Source organism: Myotis nattereri (genome assembly GCF_964212035.1).
Source record: "Myotis nattereri genome assembly, chromosome: 11".
Lineage (NCBI taxonomy): Eukaryota > Metazoa > Chordata > Mammalia > Chiroptera > Vespertilionidae > Myotis > Myotis nattereri.
Window position 1 is genome coordinate 23286040 of NC_138086.1, and position 25538 is coordinate 23311577.

Here is a 25538-nt window from a genome sequence, read left to right on the forward strand (position 1 = left end):
ATGTTTCATATCTCTTTCCCTCTCCCTTTCTCTCTGAAATAAAAAATATATTTAAAAAAAATAAAATAAATCCAATCAGATAGAGTGTGATTTTACCTTAGCAGTGTTCTGCTACTTTGGCACAGGCACGGAAAAATGGAGGCAGGGCTCCTGTGGGAATGGGTTTGCTAGGTGAGTATGATGGCGGAAGAGGGTGCAAGGGACTTGATATTAGTAAGGTAGGGGTGGTTTACGATGGATTGTGAAATACTGAATGACAAAGACAGATGGGGCCTAGCCGGTTTGGCTCAGTGGATAGAGCGTTGGCCTGCGGACTGAAGGGTCCCAGGTTTGATTCCCAGTTAGGGCACATGCCCAGGTTGTGGGCTCGATCCCCAGTAAGGGGGCGGGGGGCGTGGAAGGCTTGCAAGAGGCAGCCAATCAATGATTCTCTCTCCTCATTGGTATTTCTATCTGTTTCTCCCTCTCCATTCCTCTCTGAAATCAATATATATATATATATATATATACACATATATTTTAAAGACAGACGGGTGGATAGGAAATGAGAATGAAATGCTCACGTTTCAGAGGTGGGCAGCTTGTGTTGGTGAGAGCATTCGGGTGTGAAACGGAAGGGTGAGTGAAGTAGCGATGGGGAAGCTCCAGAAAACGGGAGGCCGGGGCATTTCATTGTGTATGCAGGTGACTACTGAGGTCCCTGTTCCCCAACTGAGATGGAGCGGAGGGAGGGCGTCTGCAGGGAGGGATGGGGAGCGCCGGGCAGGGGGTAAGGTATCTGCAGGGCGGAGATGACATGAAGCTGTCTGGAAGGCTGTGTTGAAATGAGTGTGGTGCAGGGGGCAGCACCGGGACGTGACTGTTGGTCCACATGCTTATCTCAGTGGGGCGTGGATGCGAGTGGGAGGAGACGCCCACCCAGTCTTCTCCCCTGGGGTGAGGAGAATGCTGCCCCGAGCCTTCAGCGAGGGCCGGTTTCCTCCTGCTTCTGGCTTCTGACAGACCTGGGGCTGACTCTCCACTATTAATAGCGGGAAAGGAAACTCCAAAGAATGCCCCAGGAAGAGGGTGTGTGGAAGGAGGGCAGGAAGGCAGAGCTGGGAGGCTCTGGCCTGGACACCGGCGTCCACCTCTCCTTCCTTTGTTACCCCAGCTCACCTCCCCCAGCTGCTGCTGTCTCCAGGGAAATAAAACCACCAGAGAGCTCCCACGGGGCCCCGTGAAAGGGCAGAGACCAGGCAGGATAAGCTGAGGTCTCGTGTGACAGCGGAAAGCGCTCGGGCTGGGAAATCAGAGACCTGCACCTTCTCGTCCTGGTTCTGCCTCTGGTGCCCGGGGCCGTGGGCGAGGTCTTGGCCTCTGAGAAAGAAACACATCTGTGAAATGGGCCAGATGCTTTCTGCAGGCCCTGAGGATGCGAGGGCGCTTCCCCACGCCGGACGCGGTGCACATTCCCGAGTCTGCTTTTGCTGTGACCACGAGCCGTCCTAACCAGCCACTTCCGAGGCCTGGCTGTCCCTTTCCGAGAACTGCCTGACCTGCTTTTCCAACATGCGACACCTGCTTTGTGAACTTCTCCCTCTTCCCTCCCACCCCCCACCCCAGACACTGCCAGTGAAGGGGAGGGGGTGGCGATGCTGCCTCAGTTCAATCTGCTTGAAGCCTCAGCCCCTCCCAGCTCTCTAGGACACCCCCTCCCCCCCCCCCAGACCCCAACTCCTTTATTGCCAGGTTTCTAGGTAGCAGCTGGACATTACAGTGGGGTTGGCGGGATAGGGGCTATGAAAGGATGCAGGCCCCAAACTCCTGGGTCAGTAAGGGACCTGGGCTGCCCTAGGAGCCCACTGGTGGCCTGGCCAGGGCCCGCCACCGCACCCCACCCCAGCGCCACATGTCAGATGTCCTCTCTTTACACTGCATTCAGGCCCCTTCGCTCTCCCTCCTCCCCTTGTTTTGAAAGAAGTGATCCAACCCCCCTCCCAGGTGAGGTCCCCACCTCTGCTTCTGGGGTTTTATAAAATAAGGCAACGCCCCGATTCCAGCGGATTCCAGCGGATTCCAGCAGCCTTACAGTCCCCGAGTCCCCGCCTCCCTTACAAGTCCCGCCTCAGCAGAGTTGGTCATCCTCTTGCTGAGCTGAGTACTCCCTGCCTCCCACCAAGACGCCCTTCTCCATCCCTCTCTGCCTGTGCGGGGTCTGTCCTTGGTGTCTGCCCTGGAATTCTGCCCTGGGTATCTCATTAGCCTGTACCCACCCTTTATAAATACTCCTCCTCTGTGGCGTTAAGAAGGCTGATCCCACTACTCCCACCCCATACACACACAGGTCCTAACCAGGTTGGTGGGGGCGGGAGGGGGAGGGAGCCCGGCCTGGGTGGACACACCAGGAAGGGGCTTATGGGCAAAGGTCGGAGCTCTGGACCAGGAGCCGGGGGAGGGGAGCGGGGAGGCGGCCTCGCCTCACCTCTCCTAGCCAGCTGTGGTCATCAGCCAGCTGTGGTGATCTCCCAGCTCTGCCCAGACCCTCTGTACAGATGGGGTCCTGTATCAGTTTCCTGTGGCTGCCATTCGAATTCCCACAAACTGGGTGGCTGGAAGCAACAGAAATTCATTCTCAGAGTTCTGGAGGCCAGAAGTCTGAAATCAACGAGTGACAGGTCTGCCTCCCCCGGAGCCTCCACGGGGAGCCTTCCCTGCCTCTTCTGGTAGCTGCTGGCATTCCTTGGCTTGCAGCATCATTCCAATCTGTCGCCATGATCACGTTGCCGCCTCTTCCTCTCTGTCCCTTATAAGGAAACGTGTCAGAGGAAAGTACGACGGCCAAGTCAATCTGTCAACAAGCACCCACGTAACCCAGGTGACCTCCTCCCAAGGTCCTTAGCTTAAGTACATCTGCAAAGACCCTCTGTCCACCTAAGGTGATAACCACAGGCTTCGGGGTTGACATGTATATTTTGGGAGAGGGGGACATTTTTCATCCTGGCACAGGTCCCCATCTGAAAAATAGGGTAATGACCTCTGTGGCTCCTCTCTATACCCCTCCAAACAGCCCCTTGCTTGGGCCAAGGACCCCAAAGATGCACCTGTCAACTTCCCTGGCATACGAGGTGCTATGGTCTGGATGTTTGGTGTCCCCCGAAATTCATACGATGAAGCCCTACCCGGCAATGTGATGCTACTAGGACGTGGGGCCTTTGGAAAGTTCACATGGGGTCATGAGAGCAGATACCGCCCCCGCCCCCATGCCCAAGGTTAGTGTCTCAGACTAGAGGAAGGGCCCCAGAGCTTCCTGTCTCTGCCATGTCAGGACGCGGGAGGGCGGCGGTCTACAAGCCAGCGGGGGTCTCCGGGACCTGCCACGCGGCCGCTCTGAGTTGGAATTGCCAGGCCCTGGAACTGCCTATTGTTTAGGCCACCCAGGCTATGGGTTTTGCAGCAGCCCAAGCTGACTAGGGACAGGGGCTGGGGTGGAGGTTAATAATGAGAATAAAAATAGCAGGAAGGTCGGCTCCAATGTCTGGGGAAGGGCAGGGTCCCAACCTGCCTTTATCACTGCCAGGCAGACCGAGTCAACGTGGCCACAGGTTCTGGCCCCCTCCCCACAGCCCTGTCCCTTCCCCTGTTCTCTTGGGGCCTCTGGACAGCAGGACAGCACCCTAGGGGGGATCAGGCCTGGCTCCTCAGCACCGCCTCTCCCCGTTCCTCTCCCCGCCGGGCCCAGAGCTGCCCCATCAGGGGAGATAATTCCGGGCATTCTTCAAATCTGGAATTGTTCAGCCCTTATCAGCTTGTTCCAGCTGGACCGCCCGACACTCACTCCCAGGGTGGGTCCTCGTCTGGCAGTTTCCCTGGGCAGGAGAGGGCAGCCCCTGTCCGGCATGCCGTCTCCCAGCAATGGGGACCCCCTTCCCTGCGGGCGAGGGCTCCAAGACCAGGGACCTCACCCCACCTCTTCTGCCCCAAGCCCACAAATCATCCTGCTTCCCCGTCCCCTACACCTGGCAGTGTGGCCCAGAGCCTAAGGCAGTGGTTCTCAACCTTCTGGCCCTTTAAATACAGTTCCTCATGTTGTGACCCAGCCATAAAATTATTTTCGTTGCTACTTCATAACTGTAATGTTGCTACTGTTATGAATCGTCATGTAAATATCTGATATGCAGGATGGTCTTAGGCGACCCCTGTGAAAGGGTCACTCGACCGCCAAAGGGGTCGCGACCCACAGGTTGAGAACCGCTGGCCTAAGGGCATCCACTCCAATCTGCACACACCCCTGCCCAGTCCCACTGTGTGCCCCCTCCTCTCTCCCCACATGCACCCCCCAGAAACAGTGGCTAAGAGCACACTTCTAGCCAGACCATCTGGGTTCAGGTCCCTGTTCTACCGCACACAGGCCGTGTGCCAGGCAAGGGTCTTAACTCTGTTCCTCAGTTTCCCTGTCAGCAGGGAGGGTAAGGACAGTACCTGAGTCAGACCTTTACGTGCTGACAGCAGTGCCCGCACATAGGAAGTGCAGTGAGGCTACCCCCCCCAGGCCCACAGAGTCACGCCCCCCACACCTCCTGCCACAGGCCTGCCTGCTCCTCCTCCCGGGATGCCCACGCCTGCACAGGCTGTGACCCCAGAGGGGTGGACACAGGCTTCCTCACCCATCAGGGCTCTCCCCGGGGTCCCCAGTGAGGCATGGCCACTTAGGGGAGAGGTGAGGGGGCGATGAAGCACCAGGGTGGCCATGGCCCAGCGAATTCCTGGACAAGGGGGTGAGCAGGGAGGGGCCTGGATCCAGGAAGAGCTTCCTCACCTCCTCAGAGAAGCCTGGGGAGTCAGAGCAGGGTGAGGAGGGAGGGCTTCCCTGCCAGCCGCCTGAGTTTTGCCCTGACGTGGACCCCAGACCTCAGTCTCAGGGAAAGGCTCGCAGCCTGGCCTCCTTTCTGGGGGCTATTTAGGGACCTGCGCCTGGTGTCAGGGGCCACGCGGGGAGGGGTATGCTGGGCGTGCCCATGGCCTGCTCGGGTCTGGGTTTCCTCCCCCGAGAAGCCAGCTACAGCACCTGGGCCTCCTTCCCAGCCCACCCTGGGCGGTGGGGATGCAGAGGAAAGTCTGATAAGTCTGGCTCTGAAGAGGGCGGGAACTCATGGATTAAAATGTACTAGCCGTCCATGGAGGGCCGGCTTTTATGCAGCCTCTCAATGGTGAAAACCCCCAAAAGTTTCCACTATTCAGAAACCGAAGTGCATGCCCTGGCCGGGTAGCTCAGTTGGTTGGAGCACCGTGCCGGCCGATACGCCGGGGTTGCTGGTTTGACCCCCAGTCAGGGCACGTATGGGAATCAACTGGTAAAGACATGGATGGGTGGGACAACAAATCCATGTTTCTCGCTCTCTCAAATCAATCCATACCTAGAAGCTAAAACAGAAGCACGGAAGTGCAGAAAGGTGAGCTGACCTGTTCAGTCCCACAGCACGTGGGAAATCGGGGGACTCGGGGCGGGGTGGGACTGAGGGGCAGCTTTCTCTCCGCGCACCTGGGGTCCTGAGGAGGACCAGCTAGGAGTGGGGGGCTGGTTTTCCGCCTGGGGCTACTACTCAGGCAAGCCACTTCCGTTTTGTGGGCCTTGCCTCCCATTTGTAGATAATGGCATTGGGACACAGTAATGTCTCACAGGGTCTGCCAAGCTTTTTCTGTAAAGGGCCAGAGAGTAAATATTGTAGACCTTGCGGGCCATACAGTCTCTGCTGCAACTACTCAACTTCACTGTACCCCCAAAGCAGCCACAGGCAGCATGCACCTAAATGAGCACGGCTGCGTTCCCATGCCCTTTACTTACAAACACAGGTGGCTGAGCCCGAGTTTGTGCACCCCTGAGGCACACGATCCCTCCTGTCGGGGGCTGGGAGCCTAGGCTTTTACCCCACTGTGGACCCAATCCTGTGGTCCCTGAAGAACCCAACGCCACCTGCACTAGCCCCCATTAGAAACTGAGAGAAGTATTTGCAAATCCCATCGCAGACAAAGGGAAACACCTACACTGTCAACTTCACACACAAACAAGTAAGAATTTTAAAATCTCAGAGCACCGCATTCCAATAACTCACCCCTCAGAGAGGTGAGCGTAGGTGCCGGCTCCCCCTCCTTGTGTGGCTGTGACCACTTACCAGCAATGGCACTCCTGGAGGAAGATCTGTGGCCACTCCCCGAGGACCCCTGGCACCTGCACAACACCCCATCCTCAGGGGACACTAAGTGTGTCTCCAGAGGAGGTAGAGTGCCCTTCAGCTCGCCTGGTGCTGCCCTCTCTCTGACCCTCACTGGAATGGCCAAGGACACACAAGGCTGGGGTAGACAGCTGGTGCACCTAACTAGGCTCCTTGTCTGTTCTCCTCTGGGGCCGGCAGCCCCTGGCCCAGGGCCTCTCTCCTCCTCGGTTTCGCCGAGAAGGACACCCAGGCCTGGGCCGCCCACCTGCTCAGTGGCTCTGCCCTGGGCTCCCAGTAGCGCCTGCTGTGTTCAGAGAACATCCCCTTCCTCATTCACTTCACAGAGTGTTTGCATCCAAGAATCACATTCAGAGAATCACACGCCACAGGAACACACACGTCACCAGCACCCAGATCCCAGAATGGAACGCGGAATCTCAGAGGCCCATCCTGTGTCCCCTGAAGCCACGCTCCACCCCCAGGGCGACCTCTCTTCTATCTTAAACACCTCGGGTTGGTTTGCCTGCTTTTGAATGTACATCAGTGATATCGCACAGTACTGACTCTTGGGTCTGGCTGCATTCCCTGGGCATCTTATTTGTGCGACGCACCCTCCGGGAGAGCCATTGCATCCTTCCCGAGCTGTACGCTGTTCATTCTCACTGTGTGGCTTCCCATGCGTGGCCACTGTGGGCAGGGCTGCCACTAACTCCCACTAACTCCCACTAACTCCGCAGCTCATGCCCCCAGGGGACAGACGTCTGCACTTCAAGAGGCTGAGCTGCTGGTCCTGCAGGGCATGGGCAGGAGCTGAGCCAGGCGGGCAGGCTGGCTCCAGGCCTGAGCTCCTCCCTCGCTCCCAGATGCCACCCCCACGTGGAATCTCAGGCCACACCACTCAGCTCTGTCATTGCAGACACCACCACCACCACCACCACCCATTGCCCCCCAAGCGAGCCAGTTATCATCAAATGTAGGCTTGAGTGCAGGGGCCAGGAGAACTGGAGTGGTGGGTGCGGCGAGGGAGCTAGGAGGTCTGGTTTTGCTCTCGACTCCCTCCCTGGCAGGCCAGCTCAGAGGCCTTCCTTCCACAGGATTCAGAGGGGTGGCTTCAGTGACCTACTGACAATCAAAGGCCAGAGCTGGCTGCACACCCCACCCCACCCCACCCTACCCCATCAGAAGCTCTCCAGGTGAGGGTCAGAGGGCAGAGCCCCGCCCCCAAGCCGGAACAGGAAAGAGCTCCTGAGCAGGAAGCTTCTAAACACATTCTTGGGATTACTCATTATTTTAAGTCTGTGGCTGAAGGCAGAGAGGTAAGAAAAGAGCTTGGAATCCAATCAACTGTCCACCCACGGGTGCGGCCCTGCCCTGCCTGTGGTGGAGCCCCCGCCACCCTCTGGTTCCTCTCCCACCCACGTGGAGGGCCCTCCTGGGCCTGCCTCGGCCACCCGTAGCCACTGTCCTAACAGGAGGGTGTGCAGGTGCTGACCCCTGGAGGCCGGGACCGGTGCGTCAGGCTTCATGTACCAGGAGAGCCGGCCAGCCTGCCCAGGGAAGGGGCCAGGCTGCGTCCGGGCTGGAGAGAGGACTAGCCTCCTCCAAACAAGGCCCTTTCAAGGCCTCCTAATCCCTTGGCCGGCTGCAGGCCATGGGAATCCTGATTTGTCTGACCGGGCGGCGTGCCCAGGAGCTGCCAACCCACCGGCCTGTGATGTCCGGCTGACTGAGCTGACCTCCCTGCCAGGAAGGGCCCCTGCACAAAGGCCAGAGCCACAGGCCGGACCCCGAGGAGGCAGAGTGCCCTTCAGCTCGCCTTTAAGATATTCCAAGCAAGGACCACAGACGTGCTGCACGTGCAGCCTCCACAGAGGGGGCGGGAGACGGGCCTGTGTGAGCTGGACCCACGGGGCCCTTGGTCCTTGCCTGTCAACGGAGAGAGAAATAGCTGTCTTGGAACAAAATGAACTTTCAAAAACATGTATAAGCTTTGGGGGAAAAAGTCAAAATACTCCGAATCCACAGAGCGGCAGGCCTGGCTGGATGGGAAGCATTTTCCTGTCGGTGCCTGGAGTTCTGGGGCCGGAGGGCAGGGCGCTGCCTGTAGGGTCTGACGCCGCCGCGGGGCACCGGTGTGCACATATGCCTCCTCTCTTCATGTGACGGAATTTTCTACAAGTCCATCAAAAACAGGGGATCATCATTACCCTTCAACTTATGCAACTAGCACTTACGAAGGCCTTGTCATATCAGCCAGACACCGAGCCGAGAGCTTTACATGTGATGCCGTCTGCATCTCCCTCTGAGGTGGGGGAGGACGCTGGGGAGACAGGACCTGCAAGAGTGGGGGAGCAGGCCATCTGTGGAGCACAGTGCTCTGCTGTCTCCCAAACGGCCACACGGCACAGGGCTGGGCGACCACGGCACAGGGCTGGGGCCACCACGGCACAGGGTTGGGCCACCATGGCACAGGGCTGGGGCCACCACGGCACAGGGCTGGGCCACCATGGCACAGGGCTGGGGCCACCCAGCACAGGGCTGGGCCACCACGGCATAGGGCTGGGGCCACCACGGCACAGGGCTGGGGCCACCACGGCACAGGGCTGGGGCCACCATGGCACAGGGCTGGGGCCACCACGGCACAGGGCTGGGGCCACCATGGCACAGGGGTGAGCCACCTCAGCACAGGGCTCACACAACTTCTCATCTGGCCCCGTCTGGCCCCAGGCGCACCTGCTACGCTGAGTCCTCGGGCCCACACGTACTTCCACAGCCAAAGTGCACGCATTTGGCACCTGACTCTTCCCTCAGCAGTCAGTTCAAAAACAACCTTGGTAATTACTTTTCGGAGAGAGCACATTGTCATTCCCACGCCACCTCCTGAAGCCATGAAAATAACCAGATGTGCAGGATTTCTGAGCCACTCCTGGAAACCTCGGCCAGGGACCCGGCTCCAGTCCCGGTGAAAACAAACAAGGGCCAGGAGCCAGAAGGAAGTGCAGCATAGACGGACAGTGGCCTCTGGGGCCAGTGAGAGGGTTCTGTGAAATTGGGCCTGTGACGTTCCCAGGCAGCGGGTTTCCGCCGGTGGAAGGTGAAGGCCGCAGGGACCTCTCCAAATTCCCAACGCTTTCTCTGCCCTGGAGGGAGTGCACCCCTTCCAGGAATAACACCTGCATCCTCCTCTCCGAACAACAATCCACATCAGCACTCGGTCCCCTGGGCAGGTCTGCGCGCGCTGGGCTCAGGCTCAGCTAGCAGGCTCCTCAGGCGCCCCCTTACTCGGCACAGCGGGTTCAATAAAGGCCAGACTCTGCTTTTGGAGGTAGGAAAAGCAGGCAACTCCCCACAGAGCGCGGCATCTGGCTTTCTCTGGTGCTTGAAGGTGGGAGAGCCCTTGGCTTCCCCCGGGGGAGTGAGTGGAGTCTGATAGGGATATTGCCTAAGAAGAACAAACTTCTCAAGGAACAGCCCTCCCCCCATCCCCACTAAGGAGGGGGGGAGGAGCAGATTAGTTAAAAGCCACCATCGTTCCTTTTAAACAAAGCCAAGTCGTCCCCCGGAGCCAGTCAAGGAAGCTCAGTTTCCTATGGCTCCGCCTAAGGAAGGGAACCAAGGGTCCCAGAGCCAGCCCTGGTTGGAGCCAGGTGTCCAAACAGCTGGAAATGTCTCCCCCAAAGTCACCAAGGCTTAGCGACAGCAGAGAGGGAGACTGCGAGGTGAACACAGGCACACACGCTCACGCGGGGTGCCCTCACCGCTCTTTCCAGAAGAAACTGGGAGCAGAAACACTTCCCTGGGAAGGTTCTCGGGCCAGGCCAGGGGTCAGGTTTTCTGGGATCACGCGTGACTGCTACTGAAGCTAGGCTGGGGTGTGGCAGGGGAGGCACCGCCTCTTGCCCCACGTCTCCCCCGCTCCCCATCCAACTTCCTTCTCCACTCTCCTCGCTGCGTTTCCGGTCTTGCTCCCCAGCCGGGTGGGTGCAGAGCGCAGGCGTCCAGGTCAAGTTCATTCGGCCCCCTCTGCGCACAGAGCACGAAGGCCACCTGACGTGGAAGGGGCTACAGAGCCTCAAGACATGACTCTGGGCCAATCAGCACCGTCCTCCGGCCTCACATGTCCCACCTGGAAAGCAGGTGCTCTGGAGGGTGGCACAACCCAGGGCCCGCGATTTCAGAGATGCTGAGGCCAGGGGCACTGCCTTTCTCATCTCCCCTCACAGACCAGTCTTTGCTTTTACAGTGATGGCATCCCACCTGCAGCTGCAGCCAGAGAGGGGCTGGTGCTCACCCCTCCGGCTGGGGAAGCAGGGCAGAGAGGCAGGGAGCCATGCAGACATCACTTCCCTCTGCATCCCTGCGTCATAACATCAGAACTAAAGGGACCCTGGACATCACTTACTCCCACCCTGACAAGGGCAGATGGGCAGAGTACAGGGCACCTGGTCACACCTTCTTTGGCTTCTAGAACTCGTGGGCAGTGATGGTGATTTTCAACCCTTTCCATCTCATGGCACACAGAAACTAATCACTAAATTCTGCAGCAAAAGACATATTTTGCCAATCTGACCAAAAAAAAAAAAAAAGTATAATTTTGATTCATTCACACCAGATGGCTATTGTTGTGTTGGCCACTGTCCTTTTTTAAAATCTGACAATCTAATGAAAAAGAGGTCAGTGCCCCTGACTAAAGAGTCAGGCACTGCATGTTTTAAAAGTTCTTGTGGGCTCTTTTCAGCCGGCACCGAGCCATGGGCATCGCTCAGAACAACTGGTACAAGCGCTTGCAAGACAGGGAGCAAGAGAAAGCCCCGGCACAAGAAGTGGAAACATGAGCTGGGACGTCCTGCTGCCGGCACTGAGGTCAGCTCCCGCCGCGCACACACGGTCCACGTGCAGGAGGCAACAAGGGCCAGGACGTGGGCCACTCCTCCTGGGGCTCCGAGTGCTGTACCCGCAAAACAGGGAATACTGGTGTCTGTGTGCGCCCCACAGGAGCTGGTCCAGAGCAAGCCCCCCGAAAAGAACTGCAGCGTGCTCACTGACGGCGCCCGGTACCCACAGTCGTGCGAGTCCCACTAGGCACCACCCCTCGGCCACGCTAACCCTGATGAGGAAGAGAATTTGACAGAAAACGATCAAAGAAAATTCAGAAGAAATCTCACGAAATGAAAAAGAATGCCAAAATCAGCGGTCTTCTCGAGGGGCAGCTCCAGCAGGCAGGCTTCTTGCCTGCATCGCTCGAGACCAGGCCAGCGTGGCCCAGCAGATGGCTATGTGAGAGGGCCAGGGGCTGGAGTTCTAATTGCAGGAAACCAAGGCCCGGGAAGGCAAATACAACCTCTTCCCTCCTGTCTTAGCTCATGTAATAAAGGTGTTTATTCTAAATAAATAAACATATGTAGATATACACAGATTCCTGCGGCACAGCGGTGACCGCCCATCGCTGCAGTAGGACGCATAGGCCCTTATGCTTCTGCTCCCCCTCCTGGCCACTGGATGGGGAGGCTGGTGGTGAGGAGACAGGGCATCTCAGGACAACAGGGGACATGTACGCACGCCCTCCCTCACATTATCCAGGAATTCAAGGTGTCTCTTGCTGGCTGTCCCCAGCAGCCAGCTGCAGTGGGAACAGCTTCCCTCGCCTCCAGCCATATCCACTGACTCAAAGCCTCAGTGCTGTCCAATCAAGGCTCCCCCAGCCCCCCTCCCCCAGCCCCCCTGGGTGCATCCACTCACTTGAACCCAGTCCCATTATGCCAGCAGTTCTGGGGCCAAAATCATCAGGCAGGTCAAGTCATCCAGATGACCAAGAAATGGGGAACAGGAGGGTCCCCGAGAACTCCTGGACCAGCCCCTCTCCGATAAGGAAGCTGAGGTCTGCAGGGGGCGCTCTGCCCCGAGTGGTGCAGCATCTTCCTCTTGCAAACCTGTTTTCGTTTTCTCTCTGCTCTCTAGTCGACACCCGACTCAGATGGACCCTCCTGAGTATCTGCTCCATGCCTGCCACCACCCCCCACACACATAATACACAAAGCTTAATTAACAGGAGGCCCTGGGGCAGTTATAGTTGGGGTGACATGATTGCCAAAAAAAGCAAATGGAATTCAGAGATGTGATTCTGTGTGGTCAGGACCAGACTTATAGGATCTCCCTGGGCCTGGGAGTAAAAGCCAAAGTGTTTCTCCACCCAAGTGCCAGCTCCCAGGATACCAAGGGGAGGAGAGCCAGGTATCCACAGCACAAGCTCCCTTGTGACAGGGCCAACTGTGGCTGTCAGGGTGAGAAGCCACTCTGGGCGGTGCTCTGGGGTCTCCAGATGAATGCAGCCTGGCTGGAAGAGGGGATATGTAGGGGAGTGGGCTGATAGCACATGGCTGGGGGAAGGGAGCAGCAGGCCGAGACCCAGCCAACACTACTCGGCAGCGCCCCCTAGGGCTGGCGTGCAGAGCTGCATCTGCCTGAGCTGGGGTTCCCTGTGCTTGCTGAACTGAGCTGAGCTCAGCGACCTTCCTGTGAGGGGAGCCTTATGTGCTAGGGCAGTGGTCAGCAAACTGCGGCCCCTTGAGTGTGGCTCTTCCACAAAGTACCACGTGCGGGTGCGCACGTACAGTGTGATTGAAACTTCGTGGCCACACTCAAGGGACCAAAGAGCCGCATGTGGCTCACGAGCCGCAATTTGCCGACCACTGTCTAGGGGCGCCTTAGGTGAGAGGGGCGCTTTAGGTGCTGGCAGCATCTTGGAAAACACATGCAAGCAAGTGACTCAGCAAACAAGATGCTCTCCCCACCCTTTCAGCCATGTGGCTCCCGACTCCCAGGAAAAATGAGAGCCTGAAGGTGGATGAGATCCACGCACCTCAGCAAGACCTGCTTCACCAGAGCGGAGAGAAAGCCCCAGCACCACTGCCCCGGGTGAGCCACTGAGGCCGTGCTGGCTGGCAGCTCGTCCTCTGGAAGCCCCTTCTCCAAGCCCAGGGGCAGGCTGACAGGATGGGGGACTCAGAGCAGCAGGGGCAGAGGCAACGATGAGCCAGGAGCAACGATGCTTGCTCCATCTGGGAAGAACGAACATCAACACGTCCACCTTTCTTAGTAACGCCTCCGACTTCTGAGAAGCAGCACCATCGTTAAACACCCAGGAGGGGCCTGGAAGGTACCTCGTTCCCACACATGGGACGGAGATGGTGGCCCCATCCAGCCGTCCGTGTGCTTCCTATGAATCTATGAAAGCCCTACGGAAGGAGGGCGGGCTGAGGCCACGTCTCCATGTCAAAGGTCTTGCTTAGCAAAGCCCCAGACATGCACCCGTGCGCTTTTACCTCCCACGTTCCCCCAGCCCAGTCCAGGGCTTTTCATGGGACCGAACATCGCACCTCCCAGGATACCTCTGTCCGGGCAAACAAACTCCACCTTTACATCAGTATTTCCCACACGATGCTGACAGATGATCCACTAAAGAGGATGCAGGAAAGGGAAGGCTCCACAGTTAACCCATGTTTGGGGATCACTGGATTAAACGAGGTTAAATGGAAGTAACAGGGGACAGCTCAGTGCAGGTAAGATCATAAGACTGATTTTCTGAGGAGGGGAACGTTTCCCAAACATTGTGGGCCATAGCTCTCTTTTTCCCATCAGACAATTTTTATTCATAGAGGGCATAACTATCAGTATCTTGAGGGCTGCTAGTGTTCTCTGTGGACACAGTTTGGGACACAGCTTGTACTAACACAGCTGTAGACGTTTTCTTAAAAGACCGTATGATGCTAGCCCCGACTTACCATCTGGGTACACCGAGTCATCCACGTGATGAAAGGAAAAAGAACACCGCCCCACGGGTTTGTTGTGCAGAAAGTTCCTACCTTCCTCCCACTTCTTTGTGAGGAAACAGTCCACTCCCTGGTCCCCGTGCCCCTCCCCCGCCCCGCCCCTCTCGGAGAAGGAAAATATGGAGATGGCTGTAGAAAGGCCAACAGCACGCTTCGCAGCCGGGACTGGATGGTGTCACTGGGAATTTGGTGCGAGAGGGTAGAGTTGGTTGAGGAGAAAGAACGCTGTGCAGAAGGAGAGGGGGAGAGACGCAGATCTGGCGGCTGGACCAGGGCAGTGGAGCAGGGGTGGCTGAGGCACATCTATCCCATCTATCCAGGCAGAAAATAGCTATGGAGGTGAGACCCCATTTCAGTATGAGGGGCAGAACCTGCAAGGATAAGGGTCTGGGTGGCTTCTGGAAAGGCTGTTTTCACTTGAAGCCCAAAGTGGTGGGCAGCGCCCGCTAGAGCTGGGGTAAGAAGCACCTCATGGGAATCAGGAAGGTGAGGGGACTGGCCATCATAACTCCTTAGCTAAGCGCACCCTGGCCACCTCACCCGGGTTTGTGGTCTACAACTAAGCCCCCAGACCTGGGGCCCCCTCCCTGAGTGGCCTGGCTGTGGGGCAGTGACTAAATGGGGAAGGGCTGGTTCCTGGGCAAGAGCCACAGAGGGAAAGCCTGGCCCGGCAGGGGCCGGGAGCCGGGTCTTTTTCATCCACCTCACGCTGGGCTAAAGCTGCGGCCAGTAAAAGAAATAAAACCAAAATGTGTCAGGCGCACCCCCCGAGATTGCCCTGGAAAACTCACTGCTGAGGAAGGCATCATACCCGTTTTATGGCTGGGGAAACAGAGTCTAAGGAACAAGTCTGAAGTTACAAGGCTAGTAAGTGCCAAAGCTCAGACTAAAATCCAAGCTTCTAACTCCAAAACCTGGGGCATATGCCAAGAGATTTCCATTTTCTTCTCTTTGACAGAACTTTTTCTCCAAGAAACTCTTATGTGGAAGTCCCTACAAGAACAGATAAAGCTGCCAAGACCGGTTTGGCTCAGTGGATAGAGCGTCGGCCTGCGGACTGAAGGGTCCCGGGTTCGATTCTGGTCAGGGGCGTGTACCTTGGTTGCGGGCACATCCCCAGTGGGAGGTGTGCAGAGGGCAGCTGGTCTTTGTTTCTCTCTCATCGATGTTTCTGACTCTCTGTCTCTCTCCCTTCCTCTCTGTAAAAAATCAATAAAAATATATTAAAAAAAAAAAAAAGAAGAACAGATAAAGCAAAGCTGCACAGCGTGGGTGGGACTGAAGTTCCACCCCCCCAATTGGCCTACTCTTAGCTTTCCCCTCCAGGAGTGCACCCTAAGCTCTGGGTGCCCCCAAGGCATCTCACAGAACTCCTCCACCAGGAGTGAAAGCCACTGGCCTCCACTTGCTGCATTCCCGGCCCTGACTCCTAAGACAGTGTAGTACCCCCTCAGCCCTGCACTCCCCCCACTGAGGTTGGGGTGCAGAAATACTTGTCATCCAGAGGCTAGTGGGGGAAAGCAGGTCCCCCCTCTGCCTGCCCTGGTGGAGGCCCTGGTCAATGTGTCCCCAGGCCACCTCTGCTCACCGGAGTAGCTCAAGGCTGAGGGGCCTGAGTGTAAGGAAGCTGGGTTTTGTGGTGCATCACAAAGAACTGCTCCATCAGTACCAAAAGGCTGGAGCCACAAAAAACAAGGGCTAAGCTAGAGCTGACTCAGCCAGAAGGCAGCAAAGCCTCAGGCCCCTGAGGACAACTGCTTACATTCTGTTCACGCAGGTGCAAGTTGATCTGATTGGCAAGGCGAGGACCGACTGAGGGCAGCTGGGGAGAAACCCATTCTGTGCTTCGTCTTCGTAACTGAACCACTGATTTTCGGTTAGGCATATGGGTGCCTGAAATAAAAATTACTTTCCCTCAGGAAAGGACTCTTTCCTGCTTCCCTTGCAGCTAGGTGTGGCCGCAGAACTAAGTCCCATGCAATGTAACGGCAAGTTCTGTGTGTGGCTTCTGGCAGGCATCCCCAGGGAGGAGCGGCAGGCTTCTCGTTCCTTTTTCCTGATATCTGGAGCCCAAGTCGCCATCTTGGACCGCGAAGCAGTGTTAAAGGTGACAGAACTACCACACCAGCCCTCTGAAACTATTACATACAGAGATAGAACTTCTTCCTTGTATAATGCACTATTTCTTTTTAGCTGCTCTGAGCAGCCAAATCAAGTTCTAACAAACAGAAGCCCTAGCTGCTGCACCACCCACAGCTCGCCCCCTCCCAGGAGTCCCTGCTCCCTCTCATCCCCATCTGTCTGTTCCCCCCACACCCACGGCCAGCCCACCTGCCACCTGCCTCTTTCGTCTAGAAACAGGTTAGAAGCCCTGCAGTTGGAAAGCTCAGCTCTGGCAGGCAAGCCTTTGGGTTCTAAACCAGCTTGCTACTCACTCATCCAGCAAATATTTATTGAGCATCTACTGTGTGCCAGGTACTGATTGGTCTAGGTGGGGCTCTCAAGGAACTTACAGTCTACTTAAGGGAGAGACAAAGAAGTGAGTGCACTAGGTGACAAGTGCTATGGAGAAGACAAACAGAGGAAGGGGACAAGGCTGTGTAATACAAGACATCCCCCCAGAAGGTCCCTGAGAAGGTGGCATTCAAGCAGAGTGCTGATGGAAATGAGGCCATGAGGCAGGTGGGTATTTGGGAAGGAGCTGGTTGTGTGAACTACTGTGAGTCCTTGGTGTCTGGGCCTCAGTTGCCCCCTCTGGAACGGTCTGGGAGCTAGCGGCTGTCCAAAGCCAACCTTGTGCTACCCCAGCTGGAGACCCCAGCTCCAGTCGGTGTGTTCAGAGCAGGTTCCCACAGGAGTCAGATTGGATGGGGGCGGAGGGACCCTAGGACAGAGATTCATGAATTTCAGGGCAAGTGGCGCTGGCCTCTCCCTGAACTTAGGTGATATGTTTAAGACTTGCCTCCACCCTCTCCCTTGTAACTTGACCTGGGAGTTGCAAGGTTAGAGATCAGACAGCTGTGGGCTGGTCATCCCACGGGTCTCTGGGGATCTGGCTCTAGGAGGGCCCCCTGCACCCCCAACCTGGGGCTGCATGGCAAGCCCCACTCAGCCACTCCTCAGAATTCTCTTCCCCTTGGGCTGAGGCACACAGCCTTCCGGCCACGACAATTGGCGGACGGGGTGCCACCCTGCGCCCTGGCCCTAGGGAAGTTGGAGGTGGCTGACCCGAGGGGAATAAGGCTACAAAGGAAGAAAGGGTGGTGGAAAGGGGTGGGGACGGAGGGTGGGCCAGGAGGCCAAGCTAAGCTGAGGGTCTGTGCTGGCCACTGCTACAGTGGGCGGGGGTTGGGGTGCCGGTGGCAGGGCTCAGAGCAAATACAAAAGCTTGAGGTGGGAGAATGTGGGGAGGGTATGCTCCTGAATCTGCAGTTGATTTCGGCTTTCGTGCACCGGTCATCTAACCAGCACTTCTAACCACCTGTTTGTTTCAGGTCCTGGCTGGCTGTTGTGGGCACGACAGGGGCTCCCAGCAGTGGGAGACAGACACATGCAGTCATAACACACGGTGGCCAGCCCTGGGCATGGTGCTCAGGGAGCCCTCTGAGAGTCTAACTCTTGAGTAACAAAGTGGCTCCAAGCCTCAGCTTGCCCCAGTGGCGAAGGGGTGGGGAGAGAGTCTGGGCACGGTACAGAGTTGTCAACATCATGCATTCCTTTCTGAAAAGTGTTCCAATGAGTTCCTCCACGGCCCAGGAGGAAGGTCCAGTGCCCAGTTTCTGTGGCTGCACACACGTCCACGCAGCTCCCGGGAAGCCGCCACTGGGAGTCGCCGGGGACTTGGACAGTGACCTCACAGCCTGGTCTGCATGCCCTCATCAGAAAAATGAGCAAGTGATGCCCAGGCAGTTTGGCTCAGTGGTTGAGTGTCAACCTATGAACCAGGAGGTCACAGTTCGATTCCTGGTCAGGGCACATGCCCCAGGTATAGGCTCGATCCCCAATGGAGGGCGTGTAGGCGGCAGCCAACCAATGATTGATTCTCTCTCATCATTAATGTTTCTCTCTCTCCTCTCTCACTCTTTCTCTTTCTCTCCCTCTCTCTCTCTCCCTCTCCCTGAAGTCAATAAAAACTTTTCTTTTTAAAGAGCCCTAGCTGGTTTTGCTAGATAGAGCGTCGGCCTGAGGACAGAAGGGTCCCAGGTTCGATTCCCAGTCAGGGGCACATGCGGAGTTGTGGGCTCGATCCCCAGGATGGGGCATGCAGGAGGCAGCTGGTCAATGATTCTTCCTCATGTTTCTATCTCTCTCGCTCTCCCTCTCCCTTCCTCTCTAAAATCAATAAAAATATTTTTTTTCTAAAAAAGAGAGAGAGCAGGTGTAGATGTTTTCCAGAAGGTTCCCAGCTCTGGAATTCTGTGTTCTAGGATTCTCTAGTTTACTTAGTGGTGTTAAAATTACCGTTGCCAATTGAATTCTGCTTTGCACCGCCTGCTTGAAGGAATCTTACAGTAAACACTACTGCCAATATGTAGACCTTGTGTCTAGATTCTCTGGAAGGATGTCCTTACCTACAGTTAAGAGGCTTGTGTGACCCAGAGTCACAGTTTCAGATCTGCCACCTCATTTGATCTTCTAACAGCCCCACACAGTGGACCGGGCACGTGACAAGGGGAGGCCCGTGCAACTTCACCCACGTTCCTGGGAATGGGACGTGACAGGAACACCCCCACCCCCGCCCGCAGAGCTCCCTGCCCTGCTTCACACCCCATGGGCACAAATAGGAAGTGAGCCCAGAGCTCCCAGGTCTCAGGGGCGCTCAGGCTCGGGCTCGGGCTCGGGCTGGTGAGCAGGGGCAAACAGAGGAAGCTGGTTCTCCTCTTCCCAGTTATGTGGGAGAGCTTGCACCCGGCGGACCTGCAGAGGGCCCCTGGTGTGGGAAGGGTGTGAAGAGGCAGGCCTCTCCCAGGGTAAGGGCCATCGAACCCCAGCCTCCCTCCCATGAGGTGCAGTGAGCTTCCCCGAGGGCTCTGCCCACTTGCCTCAGGAGTGGAGGGCTTCCAGTTCAGCGTTAAGCTGTCCTCACAGCAGCCATGGATCTGGGGCCCAGAAGCCTGGACCCTCAGCAGTTGCTCCCGCCAGCCCCGGCTGCTGCAGCAGGAACCCACTGGCCGTCATCACTGCCCAGGATGCGAGCTGGCCTGGCTCCCGCCCAGAGAGCCAGAACCAGGGGCTAGGGCCATTCCCTCAGTTCAACACTCCAGATAAAACCTCAGGCAGCTGCTCAGCGCCTGGTGCTGCGCTGGGCCCGGGAGGTGGAGAAGAGTATCTGCAGATCCCCGCCCTTGAGGGGTCACCGTGTGGTGGGGGAGGCCCCCAACAGACCATGGAACGTGGCTGGTTCCACCTAGGAAGGCAGGGAAGGCTTCTCAGCAGGATGATGCCTGAGGACAGACAGGAGTTACCCCTCCAGCCCTCCCCGCCCAGGGGAATTCAAGCCAGGAGGCATCCCCTTCCTCTCTCAGCTTCGAAGAGCAGACAACACCCCCACCCCCAGCAGGGGCCCTCCTCTGCCTTCAAACAGGTGGGGTGCAGCCTCCGTGCTGTCCCCTCTCCTCACCTCTGAGCCTTGCCTTCTCTAGGCCCAGGGCCACCCCCGGGGAGCCAGCCCACACTTGCCAATCTCCCCCCTTCTGCCCTTTCCTAGGTGGCCACACCCCGCAGCTCTGGCCAAGTTGCCACCTGGTGCCTTGGTGACCCCCAGATTTCTCATCCCTTCCCAGTCTGTCCCTTACCTCTCTCTCCTCAGACCTGCTTAAACTAGTCTGCTCCCACCCCTCAAGTCTTGTTCACTTCTGCTTCAAAGCCAGGCCCAAGCAAGGCCATGCTGGGAACACCTGCTGTCCCCCTATTCTGTCCCTCCCACTGACACCGTATCAAGGACGCCCATCATGACCCCCAGCCTCTAGTCTGCGTCCCCTGCACCCTGCAATTCATGTAGCCTCAGCCACCCTAGAAAAAGGTCTCCCATCCCACATCGGCCCTTTTATGTTAAAATCCCCAGATAAACCCCCACCTTCCTCAGGAAGCTTTGCCCAAGTCACCACCTTTCCCACACCAGGTAGCACTTTACGTTTCAGTGTTTATTAGTCCAGATGGACGGACACCCACAAACATGAGCAGAATCCTGATGCTGGGGCACCGTAAGCCAACCACGTGCTCAGTTCATATGCTGTATTCATCGTAACAGCTAGGATTTATTGAGCTCTGACCATGAGCTGGGCACATGTCAAGCTCGTTATCTTTCCAGCGACAGGCACGTTAGAGATTTGTTATCATTTCATAGATAAGGAAACCGAGGCTCAGAGATACGACTCGTGATTCAACCACATGGTATCAAACGAAAACGCACTGGGGAGGAGTGTACTGCACGGTCGGGACCCTGGGTTTGAGTGTGCTTATGCTGTAAGCTGCATGATCCGCCTGTCTAAGGAGGTAAGCTCCCAGGGGACCTTGGCCAGGGATAATTCCTTTGCTGAGGAGACTCACTCACTATAAGCCTGTGTGGTTTTTTTTTTTTTTTTTTTTAGCACTGAATCACAGGATTCCAGCAGCTTGGGGTCACACCATCCCTGATAACCCCAGGTGGCCACACCTTCAGAAGGGCAGAGATGGAGCAGTCCTTACCGACTCCCTCCACAGCCACTAAACACAAGCCCGTCCCCCTCGGCCTTTTCAGGCCTCTATGTATGCAAATAAGAATAACCCCTTGCTGACTTACACTTTGTAAAGCATTTCCCTTTATCACTGCATATTCTCATAACTGCACTTGGGGGAGCTCGGAGAAGCCAAGTGACTTGCTGAGGGGGCAGGAGGGAGGTCCTGGTCGGTTTTTGTTTACATGTGTTTACCACTTATCAAGCTCCTACCATGCCATGCCCGGTGCTAGGCTTGAGGACGGCCTCCTAGAAGAGACGGGGCTTCGGGGCAGTGCCCAGATGCCAGGGAAGACAGTCCAGCCTTGAAACCAGCAGCGCTGGGCTTGCAGCTTTTCCCATAGGAGGCTCTAGGGCACCTCCTCTTAGGGCAGGAGGATGGGTGTTTCGTCCCCAAACCCTCACCCGCTCCTCAAAGCTCAGCCTCTGCAAGCTCAGAAGCACTGGGAACTAGCCCATTCCCCTCTGGTGGCGCTAAGAGGCTCCTCACAGAAAGAGTTCTTGCCAAGGAACACAGGGCTGAGAGAGTAGCCAGAGCACTTTCCCTAACATCTTCTCAGCCCTGGCGGTTGTACAAATCTTCAGGGACTGCTATCCTCAGAGTTGCTCCCACCATTCCTCACACTGCGCCCCCTCCTCCAGGGCACACCCTTTGTTCACTGGGAGCGCCCTTCCCTCTCCGGCCAGGCTGGTGGAGCCTGTGTGCTGAGCGCCGGCCCTCCGCACCGCCGAAGCTTCCCAGCGGTGCCGATGCAGAGACTGTATATACAGAACCGCCATCCCAGCCCACCCTGCCGCTGAGTTTAGTCCCAAATGCCAGCACCTGCGAGCAGCAGCGCCCTTCCCTGGCGGGGTTCTCACCCCGGCCCTCCTGACCCCCGGTGGGAACATCACTGGCTCTCACTGCAGACTCGTGCTCAGGTGGGTACGAAAGAGATGCACCTCTGTCTGGGGCTGAGAGTCCAGCCGTTCCTAGGGGCCGTGGGACACCGTTCTGATTGGGTTGGCAGCCACCGCCTGTCCCCCCAAAAGGGTAATAACACTTTACCTTCAGAAGGAAAATGGGTGTGTTTCTAAAGTGCAGCCCAAGGTGCACGAGCAAGGTTCCTCCTGTTCATACAAAGGGGGTGGAGCAGGGGTCCCGGCCACGCGCTAAGAAGGGCTCCTTTGGTGACAAGGAGGCCGGGACTTCAGGTGATTCTGGGGCTGGGGGAGGTCTGCTTATTCCCCCTCCACCCGCCCCAGCACGGCTCGGTGGGCTGAGCCTGCACACGCTGCTTGGGAAAACCTCTTAGCGGGCCAGTCACACATCGCCCGCGTGGGCCATTAGCGGAGGCTTGTCACCTGCGTCGGGGACTTTCTCCTGAGCGCCGGGAGTGCCGCTATATGCCAGTGATCAACGACCACACAACACCGCCCCCTTCGTCCCTTCCAACACGGAGAAATGGAGTAATCAGACCCTGAGGGTCGCGCCAAAGCCTGGGGCCTCGTGGTGCCCTAAGTTCCCGCTCTCTTTGCCCGAAATCCCGTCCAGCGCCCGCGCCCCCCCCCCCCACCCGGGACCTGAGACGATCCACGCTCGGGCCGGCACCTGCCGCGTTCTCGGGCTGGAAGGGGCGCGGATGGTGCAAGGTCAGGACTCGGTGTGTGGCCCGAGCGGGAGGTCGGCGGAGGGGCCGGCTGCTACCGGCCGGCCAGGAGGCGCGGCGGGCTCCACCGCAGGCCGGCCCAGCCGGGGCGCACGGGCACGGCGGGGTCCCGGCGGGTCGGGGCACACTTACCATCCTGGGAGAGCGACGGCAGCGGAGGCAGCAGCAGCAGCAGCAGCGCCGAGAGGGCCAGCGCGGAACGCATCGTGTCCTGGCCCCGGGCCCGGAGCAGGTGGCTGCGCGGTGGGCGGAGGGTCCGAGCGCCGGGGTGAGAGCTTGGGCGCCGCGCGCGGAGGCCTGGCGGTGGCTGCGGCGGCCGGGCGGTGACCCGTGCTCCCGAGTGGCGCTCGGGCGGCCCCTCCTCGCGGCCGCTGCGGCAGAGCTGGGCTGGGGCTCGGAGCCAAGCGGCAGAGGAGCGGCGGGCGGCTGCGTCGCGGGCGGTGTCTGCGCGGCTGCGGCCCGGGTAGCGGCTGCTGCGACTCCGTCCAGCCCGCGCCGCCCCCCTCCCCCCGGAGCGCGCTGGCGGCGGCAGTGCCGGGCGGGGCAGGGCTGGGCGGGCGCTGGGCCGCGAACAATGAGCAGAGGAGGAAACTCCGCCCTGGAGAGCGGCGGGAGGGGGAGCGCGGCGGGAGCGGGTTGGGGGACGGGACGGGTGGCGTGGGAGGGGCGGGGAGGGGGGGGCGGCTTCCGCGCTGACCGCTCTGGGCTGGCTGCTCTGGGTGTCGCTCGACTAGCTTTGGAGGGTTCCGATGGGACCTCCGCCCCGCCCGGGCCTTCGCACGCCCATATCCGGGGCTAGGCGAGCCCCCAGCTGTGTCCACCCAGGACCAGTCGCGGCCTCCGGGCTGCGGCGCGCTCTGCAACGCCCAGGAAGCGTGTCTCCCACCTGCCAGGTGCAACGCACCTGCGGGCAGGCCCGCACCTCGCAGGACTTCTGGGCAGGTCTGTGCAGCAGAGCGAGCGTGCACTGGGCAACCTGGACTAAGGAGTTGCTTACTTTCTCCAAGCCTACCTCCCGCCATTGTGAAATGGGGGTGATGGTCAGAATAAGTACATAAGAAGCATTTTTTGAGGGATTAATATGTGCCAGTCAAAGAGCTTTGCATATATTAACTCGTTTGCTCTTCACAACATCCATATTTTTAGCCTTATTTTGCGGACAGGGAATCGAGTCAGAAAGAGGTTAAGAAACTTGCTCGGGATTACGTAACTGGTGAGTGGCAGACCTGCCTCTGAGGGTAGCAGTTTGGAAAAATACTTTGCACAGCATTTGGCGAGTAGTCGTTTCTCAATAAGTATTAGCTGTTATTCTCTTTTAAAGCTATTATTCTTAATCTTGCTAAATAAAGAACAGCAATAAAGATTTAGGGCTCTGAGGTCAAGACAGGCTTGGGCTCCAAACCCAGCGCCATCAAAGGCCCTGGGCAAGCGGCTCTCGGTGCCTGGATTCTTCCACCTGCGTTACAGGGATAACAACACCTACCCCGAGAGGGTGGGTGGCTCTGAGGCTTAGCTAAGATGAGATGGAAGAGCATTTAGCACAGGGCCAGGAACACAGAACATCTCCATCAATGAAGTGGCCAGCGCTCGACATCCTGGCGAGAAATTTGCAAATTTGGGATGGAGATGGGAATTGAATTTCATTAACCAAGTTAACCCAGTGAAAGAACAAAAGGGCACCCCTCCTGGTTTTCTTTTCAAAAGCTGCCGAGGCATTGTGTGTATGTGCGGGGGGGGGGGGGGGGGGGCGAGTGACGGGGGAGGGGGTAAGGGGGGGGGGCGGCGGTGTCTGCAGATTCTGTAGCTCCCTGCAGAGCAAGCGCTGCGGCAGTGCAGGTGCGGGGGGCGGGAGGGGGAGGAGGGGGTGCGCGCACGGGCGGAAAGCGAACCTGGAGCGGGAGGGGTGATTAACCCGGGTTTGGCCACGTGACTATTGGGTAGATAATCGAGTCTTTCAGCCAGGTAGGTCTGGGATGTCCCCAGGACCCAGTCCCGCGCCAAGGACCCCATACTCCTCGCCCCTCGGGCCGGCTGTGCACAGGCGCTGCCCCGAGGCACAGCATCTCTGGAGTCGCCAAGGAAGCGCTGAGTCCTGCCTGCGGTTGCGCCACAGCCGGGCTGCAGCTTGGGAACGGCTGGCCCGGCTGTTTTCATCAGGAAGTTTCTGCAGGATCGTCCTGGCCCTGTTTTCCAGGCTGCATATGGGAAAGACAGAGGGTGTTCCCTATAAAACCGTGGGGTGTGTGACTATCTTTGATATTTTTTAGTACTGTTCCCCTAATATCCATGTCAACAAAAGGTTTGTTTGTCAGAAACCAAGTGCACTCTTAAAAGACGGAGCATTAAAAATTTTGTATTGTATGCTGTCTGATTTAAACAGTTTTTGCATTCAATGAATCGATTTCTCGAAAAACCTGGAAAAACATGTTAACTTTGTAAAGGGAGACTATATATATTTGAAAACTTGGAGCATTTTGTGCCCTGCTGGCATGGCTCAGTGGTTGAGCATCGACCTATGAACCAGGAGGTCACGGTTCCACTCCCCGTCAGGGCACATGCCCAGGTTGCAGGCTGGATCCCCATGGTGGGGTGTGCAGGAAGCAGCGGATCAATGATTGTCTCTCATCATTGATGTTTTTTCCTCTCTCTTCCTTGCCCTTCCTGTCTGAAATTAGTAAAAATATAAAAACAAAAAAAACTTGCAGCATTTTAAATTCACAGGATTTGGAATTGGTCCTGTTACAAGATCGTGCCAAATAAGATGAGAGTACGCATCCAGGCTTAGGAAACCAGGCTACTCTTTGTAGCTAAAGACTCAAAATTAGCTCTGGACCCTCCCCAGTATCCAACAGCCCATCCCCCTTCCTGCACAATGGGCTTTCAGGAATGAGGCCGAGGCTGGCTGGGCGTAGGGCTCACCTGTGGTCAGGGAGCAGCTCTGTCCTCAGGTAATCGGCCTATGTCCTTGGCCCTACTTAACATCTTGCCCACACTAGCGAACTCAATATCCCAGAACACCTGAGCTTCTAGTCAAAACTCAGCGTTTTATAGATGCTATTCCATAATCCTTTAGAGATGTATTACCTTTTGTTTATATGAATGCATGAGTTAGGTCCCCTAGAGGATTTTAACCTTCTTAATGTGGGGTCT

At 57.3% G+C, this 25538-nt stretch overlaps 1 protein-coding gene across 1 annotated transcript in view; it reads right to left on the reverse strand.

Moving 5' to 3' along the window:
* PODXL (podocalyxin like) overlaps nt 1-23410 on the reverse strand; it is a gene marked incomplete at its 5' end in the record, with an annotated part of 45272 nt that extends 21862 nt beyond the window's left edge. Inside the window, 2 exons of the mRNA XM_081102642.1 lie at nt 22521-22907; nt 23401-23410. Coding sequence (XP_080958768.1) covers nt 22521-22907; nt 23401-23410 — 397 coding nt within the window. The remainder of the gene's footprint in view (nt 1-22520; nt 22908-23400) is intronic.
* Nucleotides 23411-25538: the final 2128 nt, after the last annotated feature.